Source organism: Symphodus melops, assembly GCF_947650265.1.
Source record: "Symphodus melops genome assembly, chromosome: 3".
Classification (NCBI taxonomy): Eukaryota; Metazoa; Chordata; class Actinopteri; order Labriformes; family Labridae; genus Symphodus; species Symphodus melops.
The window spans coordinates 27,630,394-27,639,647 of record NC_136693.1 but is presented as its reverse complement, the minus strand read 5'-3'; the positions used below and the strand labels follow the sequence as shown (position 1 = coordinate 27,639,647).

The window sequence follows — 9,254 nt, the reverse complement described above, 5'->3', positions numbered from 1 at the left end:
ATAATAGACAACGTCAGGATGAAAAAAAAGATTGAATTTAAATCTCACTCAGAACTAAGTTAGGCAATTTAAGTGTCTGCGAAAAGTCCTTGAGAAACTTTGAGCTCTGTGATCTGTTAAGTTTGACTGAGAGTCTCAGTGTGTATTTCCTGTAGCTTCTCTCATTAATTAATTAATAGAACAAATGATGGTGCAAGTTTGTGTTTTTTACATTGAATACATTTTGTAATATTTTTATCTAAGGGGTCACACAACATCTTTACAGACTGGTTGCCTTCATTCAAACTCTGATAACTATAGATCATTTACTCAGAGGGGAAAGACGGCACAGAGAGCTATGAGATCCTACTCTATGTCACTCATAGAGCCGAGTTAAAAAGTAGAGCACACAAGCTCGAGTATGAAAAGCACAATGACCTTTAATGGGATCAACAGAACAAAGGCAACACAGTAATAAAACTCTGTATTATACATAAGGCTGAGTCACTGAAGAAGTAGGTCTTTTAAAATGTGTCAATGACATTCAGTGTTTCTTTATGTCAACTGTTGAAAATCTATTATGAAAGTAAATTAAAAAAATTAAGAAAGAGATGTTTTATATTTTCTCTAGAGCTTGATCAAAATTGTAACAAAACTGAATTTTAAGTGAGCAGTGAGAAAAGCTGATTAGAAATATCCTCATGTAGAATCAAATCTGTGATGTGTGGCTTGAGTCTTATCATGGTGGAGGTCTGAGGGATCAGCAGTTTATCTGACGTTAAACCTGATTGTTATGTTTCCCTGACTGTGTTCAGAGGTTTAAATCACATTTCCTGGTTCATCGTCATTGCAGAAGCCAGCTGGCTCATCGTTACCCACTGCATGTTTGAAATGTGTGCAGGAGACTTTATATGAAGGGACAATCAGGCGTGAGAAGTAATATTGGAAATGCTGCTTTTTTTTTTTTTTTTACTTTACAAATATGCAGAGCTGCATGGGAAATGTATGTAAATAGGCTGAACAAATATACTCAGACTAGCTTCAGCTCACTCAAACTAAACTTACCTTTACGTTCATCAATACTTGGGAACACCCGTTACTTCTAAATGTAGATGTTTTTTACAAGCAGCGGCACTAAAAAACTTTCTAAACTTACCCAACTGAACTGAATCAGCACCAAACACCAAACAAAAATACCTGCAGCATGGCAATATGAACGGTGAAATGAATTCTGTCTCTTTTTATCTGTTTTAAAAGTGCACCCTGAATATGTCAGCTGTTCAAAAATATTAACTTGGAAAACAGTTCTTATCTTTCTTTCACACGTGTCTTTGACCTGTGTACGTCATCTCGCTCTCTCGTACACCCGATATTAGAGCTCTCCGTCCATGCATGAAACTGTCAGGTAACACTACACTCTCCCAACACGTGTTGCAGATGCTTACCAATACTGCCACTTTTCACAGCCAAAAATATTCAAAGTGGCATCAGCAGCAGACAGAGGAAAACAGAAATGAAACATTTAATTTTTCATGTTGTTGTTTTTTTTTCTCTACGTTTCTCCATGTCACCATTTGACCTAATTTGTTCTTTTGGGCTTGTCATGGCAAAGCAGCTCATCCAGCAAACATGCCTGATGAGGTGTGAAGCCTGCATCCAAATCTAGCTCTCCTACCCTCTGCCCACATTCCCCGCTCTGCTCTCCAGCTAACTGGAGGTAGACATCACTCACCAGCACAGTCTCAGGGTCAGACGGAGGCATCGCTGTTCGAACCTGAAACCAGCCAGGCAGACCACAGATCAGTCATTCAGAACTCACTCACTTCATACAGACAACTTTCTCTTTAGAGCTGCTGCCGGGGCGTAGTCAATAAAGCTCATATGTTGCACATCTTGTATTAATTTTATTTTATTTAACAAAACAAAAGCATGTTGTATTGCATCCTAGTATAGTACATGATGAAGCTAGACAGGGGTGGACATTTTTTTTGTAAAGTAGAGCATGTAGTTCCATTATTTAATGTTTTCCAATCCTAAGGCTCTATGAAGACTGACAAATATTCCAGGATGACATCTTACTTACATTTAAATTCTCCAAAAGAAGAAAAACAAAAACAACGGTTGAATGCTTCCTCTGATGTTCTCGTTTGAGTGAAAAGATTGCTTGCCAATCATAAAGCTTCAAACATGTTATGTTGTGGGCTGTGGGTATTAAAAAACTTGCTCGATAACGTAAGTTAGAGGACGTTTTCATGACGGCTTGGAATGTGCAAACGTAAGCTATCAGGTTTAAGACGTGTCCATTATGAGAAGAGCTACTGTGGATGTTTAGGTCGTCACCCCTGGCTGGCACCGTTGGCAGGTGGTAAAGGCTGCCAGGGTTATCACTTCTGACACTGTGTGGGCGAGGGAACAACCCGGTCACTGTGGTTAAGAGGACAACGCTGCAGTGTTCCAGGTGTTAGTTGCCCGTGGCGACTGTGTGGGAGTTCTAGAAGTCCAGGTGTTTGTTGCCAGAAGAAACGGAGCCACAGGCTGAGGCCACGGTGGCTGCTCCTGAAAGCTCCCCCCTGCTGACACGACTCACCGTCTCAGACAAGTCTGGAGGCAAATGTAGTCTCTACAGAAATCAGAGAGAGAGCGAGAGCGAGAGCGAGAGAGAGAGAGAGAGAGAGAGAGAGAGAGAGAGAGAGAGAGAGAGAGAGAGAGAGAGAGAAGAAGGGGCATTAGATAAGCTTGTATGGAGAAAAACAGAAAGCACTACAGTAGATCAGCATACAGTAGACGGTACATTTCAGTGACGTTTATTCACAGAGCCATGTTGGGTTGAAATTGCATTAGATGCTTCAGCACTCCTCCCAGCACTGGCAGCATTGAGCAAACCTGCTAGCGTGCTGCTAAATGCTTCAGAGAGATTTAGGTCTGTTACAGCTCACTGGGAGTGTGTGTGTGCATGTGTGTGTGAGTTTGATGCAGTGGTGTATTGAGAAGTTGCGTACGGGACAGACCAGCATGTATTTATGTGGTTAGGCAAGAGAAAGTGTGTTCTGACACAAACGCATGTGCTCCAGCTGGATTTGATTCTTTGTTTACTGTGTTTGAAACGCAGAAGATTATGTTAGGCTAATACCAGAGTCAAGCCTTTTAGCTGTTTCATAGAAAAGCTTATCTATGGAGCAGCCCTGTGCCAACTCAAAGCACAAAGACGCTAAGAGGTTAATGAGGGCCACTCATGTAAAGCCCTTTAACACCAACACGCTAACTAATGGAAAGCTCATGAGGGGCTACACTTCTCTGCTCTCTGCAGAAGCTGCAACAAGGGCCGCCACTTACACTGAATGATCAAAGTCTTGAAGAGTTTCTGAGAGCGTGAGAGGAGGCGAAGCATCGCCAGAGTCAAGTGTGCGTCTGACAATAGTGTTGAGTAGCGTGTTGCCCGAGTGCCTATCGAGGAAGTTAAAACCGAATACAAGCATCCCGGGTACAAGAGGAGTTAAAGCCTGTAATTTGCCCCTAAAAGAATCTGCCATGACATCTGAAACCCACTGGTCAAAGCCTGCGCTCACACCCCACCCCACCCCACCCGGTCCTCTAAAGCCTCCCTGCCCGCTGAATCCTCAGCCCCTCCAGACATGCAGCTTTAGGAGAGCCCTTCCACTCCCACTGATACTTATCTTATTCTTAATGAGTAGGTGTTTTGGTACAGGGTTAAGCAGCGTTATTACTAAGAGATAACTCTTTACAATGTGACACTCTCTGCCCCTCTAGGGGAATCTACTTCCTTCCTTTGCCTAATACTGTTTCTTTGACAGCATTAAAACACCTAAGTCTGAAAAACTTTGTACACCACTGATGCTCATGACTGATATGAAGCCTTGCTTGCTTGTGGCTACTAGGTTGAAGGCGAGTCATGCTTAAGTGGTCGCCTTTCTGTTGGACATATTGGCTTTGTGTGTGTGTGTGTGTGTGTGTGTGTGTGTGTGTGTGTGTGTGTGTGTGTGTGTGTCAGAGGAGCAGGCAAATAGAGGAAACAAGAGGAGCAGTCTTGATGCAGCCCTGCAGATTATCTGGGCCAGGTGAACGCTGAGACATTGTGAGAGACCTATAATTTAATGTAGGATGGTAAAGGTAAGGTTACAGAGGACTTATGGAGGCATGGGCGGAAGATTCCCACTGCGAGAAGAGACGTGGGATGTATTAGGGTCTTAGACTCTTGTGACACAACAAGAAAGATGGAGAACTTGTTAGATACATGATGAATTTGGTAAAGTTCTCTCTTTTTCACCAACTCCCTCCCTCTCTCTCTCCGTCTCTCACTCACTCACTCACACACACACACACACACATCCATGCAAACTCACATATTGGCCTTGAGGGGGCCTCCAGAAGCTCTGCCCTGCTTCCACCCCTGCCAAACCTCACCTGTGTAACCTTTCGTGTCTTCAGCTCACTCGAGTGTGATTGAAAAAGAAAAACAATGCATTGATCAAGCCTGGACTCAGTCCTGCTTAGTGCACTGCAGCGGAAACACGGTAGAGAGAGGGGTTGGAGAAAAATCAATCACATATACATCATCCTCAGTGGGTGAGTAAAAAAAAGAAAAAAGACATCACACCGTTGTCTGGCTGTCACGCACCCACAGGCCTGGCTACACCGTGTCTGTTTGGCTCTGGGCTCTGTGAACCCACTGAGCATGTGCAGAGCGAAGGTCAAAGCAATCCAGAAGTGTAGCTCAGCTCCTCTAACCTTTGAGTTCAGGGGCAGATGAGAACAATCAATGGTAACATCAAAGTTGGAGGGAGGAGCAGACAAAACCAATCGATCGGTTTGACACACACAGGGAATACAGAGCCTGGTTACTGTCAACAACCTTCCCGCACATCACTGACAGCCAATAACTAAGCTGAGAACTTATTGGCTATCAGAGACATACAAATGGGCTTCATTTTCATTCCCACTCCAAAAAAACACATTTTCCAATCAGTGTCAATGAAATTTGGACGGCTGAAGAAATTCATAGAAAAACGAAAAAAAGATTTTCATCCTGATTTTTTAATTCAGACCAAAATATGGTCCAAGTGTCGTGATAGGCCAACTGCAGGCCTACCATGAGCATTTGCAATGACACCAAATGAACAGAGGTCAATGTAGTACTCAGAAAGACATAACCAGGGAGGCTCTGAGTCTGCTTCCCTACGACCTGCACACTCCATGATGTAAACAAGGACATCCGGAAAACCCTCAGAGGCATAGTGGGGTGTATGTGTATGTGAAGTCTTGCTCTGCTGCCTGGCAACCTTCATGAGGGTGGGGAGAGAGGAAGAAAAAATAAGAGAGGGGGGTAGTTGTATGGGAGTGGACGGCGGGAAAATACACCATTGGCTGTTGTGCATTGGCAGAGAGGGGAGGGCGTATTGTGAGAATGGATGTGTGCCACAATGTTAGTGCAAGAATGGCCGTGTGTGTGTGTGTGCGTGTGTTAAAGTTATGATGTCAGTGTTCCCTCCCTGGTGGCGGGCAGGGGTAAAGGTCTGTAGTTCAGCTCCACTCCACAGCCAGAGGGGCTTGGGCCATGCTGGCAACAGGGCGAGGAGTGACAAAGCTCCAAACGAGCGCTAAGCACTTGAAATGAGTCCTCAGGGCGGCCCACGGACTAGCTTTGCCTAAGAGGGTTACTAATATCACCCGACAATGGACAATTCCCCTCAGCTTACTAAACACCCCAAAGACCAGGTTCTTAAGGAATATGGTGTTTCATGCTGCTTGTAACTGGCTGGTAACAAACCCCATACAAAGTTTATATTGGTGGTGGATATCAAATAGCTTTTTTAAGGGTCAGAAAAGGCAACAAATCTCAGTCTTTAGGGTTTTTCATTTTTTTTGTTGTTGTGAGTATTAAATTGCTCAGTAAGCTGATAGTATTCAATGTTCCAAACACAGCTTAAACGCAGCCCACTCACACAAGGCAGCACCATCAAAGGCATTCCAGTGCTGGTAACGGCCTGCTAATGACCAGAGTATTAAGTGCTAATTTAACGAGTCATTTATTCCATAGGGTTTTAGCCACACTTTCAAATGGCCCGTGTCACTGTACAGCTTAGAACTATGGGAAACCCAACACCTTGTTGGAACACATGATGCCCGCTCTGGCTGTTTCAATCAGATTAGCCAGTGCTGGAACATGCTCATGGAAGTGACAGGATGTTTACCATAAACACCTACTTAACACACTTGTTGTTGTGATTTGGTCAGCACATCGTAAGCTCTTTTGATTCACTGAAATGAGAGAACCGGAACATTATATCACTAAGTTTGTGTTGTAATAATAAAGAAACAAATGTTGACCATGCAACATTGCAATGTGCTATAATGCAAGAGTAAAACAAGGCTGTTATTGTATTGATTGCTCCAAGACATAAGACACAAAAATTGGTATTGCCTCGGGTCCAGTATTCATGGACAGCGGTCGCATTAGAGGTGATGCCTTTTAGCCAATTCCATTTCCCTGAGCAGCACAGCTGCAGTGCAGCCACTGTAAACTAATGTGTATGTCTGTCTCTGACAGCAGGTCAACATCCTCCATTTCCAGCCCCATTTCTACAACCAGTCAAGGGTCAAAATGGTAGAAAAACAACATTGCCAGAAATGTCCCAGTCTTGTGAGTCTATAAAGTCACCAAACCAAACTCAATCACCTCCCAGTGCTGTAATCCCTCACACCTCTAAAGTTACACTGCATTGTGTGAGAAATTGTTGGCTGGACCGATATGAACGCGTTTTAACTTTAGCACACCAAAACCCACATAATAAGGTCATGTGTTTTCCTGTTAAGGAAGCAAACTATGATTGAATTTTAGCGAATTTTAGGAAATACTTCCTCTACCTTGCAAATGGAAAAAAAAAAAAAGGTGCAGAAAATGCCGGGCAGAAATCCCATCACTTAAGTAATTCAAGCCCACCTGCGCCTAACAAAGGCTGAGAAGAAGCTCTTCCTTCCTCTTCTTTACTCGTAACAAAGAGTGCCACCCGATCCCTGACCTAAGAATAACCCGTTTACTGGAAGGTTTTATACTACAAGACTTTCTCCAGAAATTCCTTGTCATTTCATTTATCTACCTCACTGTATCTTACTTAACATTTTATTATCTGTGGTCATATGATTGTCAATAAATGGACCTTTTTGAGGGTATGTTAAAACGTCTCCATGCAGCCTTCATGATTAGTAGCTTGTCCTGTTGGTAGTTATTTACACTAATTCAGCATCAGATGAACGGCTATAGAAGAAAATACGTTCTTGAAACTCTTGTAATACATAGTTTCTGCAAATAGAGCAAACTTCAATCAAGTTGTTATTATTGCAAAAGAGGAGATGAGACAGGCAGGATTAGAAAGAAACAAACTGGAGGTGGTCTTAAATTTCGTTTCAGTAATTGAGTGATGGTCACCTGCTCACCATGTCACCTGCTGCCTGATCCAGGATAATCTGAGCGGCAGCCATACAGACATTCAGGCAAAATGACAGAAAGACAGATACAGACACTGCTCCTCATCTCTTCTGCTTCATGGCTAATGTATCTGACAGAGTAGGCAGCAGGCAGGCAGAAGGATGAGTAAGCATTTTGAGTGTAATTATATTCCCAAACACTGGGAGAATGGGAAGAGACTAATAACTGAGCGAATTTCCATTAAAAGTCGGCAAGTCCAAACAGGAAATTGATTAGCTGACAATATTTCAAGGTTTTTTAATACCTAATGGAATGTTTATTGCTGTTCTGTTGAATAGCCGGCTCCTCACTTACCCTTCACGCTCCACAGACTGATGTAAAACAGCCGATGATAGTATCTGTCATGTTACTAAACATGACATGCATGGGAATCAGTTAGCTCCGCCATGCATCTGAATAACCAAATGGACAAACAAGGGCCAAAGTGTAACTGTGCTGTAACACAACAACTTGACTTGTTATCTCAGTCGTCATCATCTTCAACTGAACCCTCCTCTGGGGGCCTCCGCTCGGGCCTGTCAAGAGCTTTGACAGGGGAAGCAGCGTGGGGCCATTTTGTCTCTTTTCAGTTTGGTTTTGTTTCTCTTTGGAGGGCAGTGTCTGTATGGACCGTGGGCATTGTAGGGTGAGGGGGCGAGGGCACATTGACCCCAGTGGTGGTTGGTATAGAGGGGGGGGGGGTTAGTTGGTGTTATGGACTTGGGCACAGTGCTGGTTAGACCCTGGAGTGACATGGTGCCTGGGGAGAAAGGGAGAGGAATATAGGGCGTAGAGTACAAACATGTCTAAGTGCTGCCTTCACTACCGATAGGTCCATAGCAAAGAGCGCGGCTGCATGGGTTATGACAGCATATCTGGGGGACCTTTGGTGCCCTCCACCCCTCAAACACACATTTTACCCCTGGAACCATGACTCTGATCTGACGTCCTCAGGTTAAAACACCACTGACACGTTTGGTGAAAGCAGGTTTCGTTGTGCTGTCCAGATGGCCTGCTGGTATAATCACACATATGAAAACATTTCCAAACTTTCACATCCAGCACATGGCTATAACATAATCCTCCATTAAGCCGTTTATCGGTAAGTACCCCATTTAGATTTATTTAAGTCATTAAAGGCTTGAAGGAATAGTTCTTATAGCCTAACTTAAAGACAATTAGATGTAAACAATTCTCTATAATCAAATATCTGCGTATAAATGCTTCAGGGCTTTTTATTTGGAGTCCAGACTTTATACCTTTTGAATAGTGGTAGAGATCGCTCGTTTTCATTGGTATCAATAGACCCATTAATGATCTTAGTATTGAAAGATAACAAGATCATGTTCCTTGTGACCAAGTGACTGAGATTTGTAGCCTTCAGTAAGCACAGCTGATGTGACGGGACGCCTTCATCATATCCTTTAACTACGGACAGGGAAAGGAAGTTAAACAGGTCGTAACTTTGAGTGGACTCTAAAACCTTCAGCCTTTTGCTGAATGTCATCTCCTCTTTCTCCTCCTTCTCCTCCCAGTATGTTCAGTCTTACTCGAACATAATAAAGGCCAAAAAATCTAAGACCTAAGATCATCTTTAAAAATGTCCCTATTTACCTCTAAAGCTCATTTGATACGTTTTATTGTCTCTTCTTATAATTAAACTAAAAATGTCCTAAAACTGAACTCAACACAATTAAAATCTAAAAACAACAACAGTCCTTTATGATCTCTTTACAAATATTCTGTCAGTGCTTCAGACACCAAAAAGCAAAAGCAAGGACATTACCAAGGA

At 43.1% G+C, this 9,254-nt stretch overlaps 1 protein-coding gene across 1 annotated transcript in view; it reads right to left on the bottom strand.

Annotated features, from left to right (window-relative positions):
• Window positions 1–1,859: 1,859 nt before the first annotated feature.
• The window catches only part of elp4 (elongator acetyltransferase complex subunit 4), a 57,694-nt gene continuing 50,299 nt past the window's right edge, over window positions 1,860–9,254 (bottom strand). Inside the window, exon 10 of the mRNA XM_079339315.1 lies at window positions 1,860–2,599. Within this exon, the coding sequence (XP_079195441.1) occupies window positions 2,471–2,599 (129 nt within the window). The 3' untranslated portion in view covers window positions 1,860–2,470. The remainder of the gene's footprint in view (window positions 2,600–9,254) is intronic.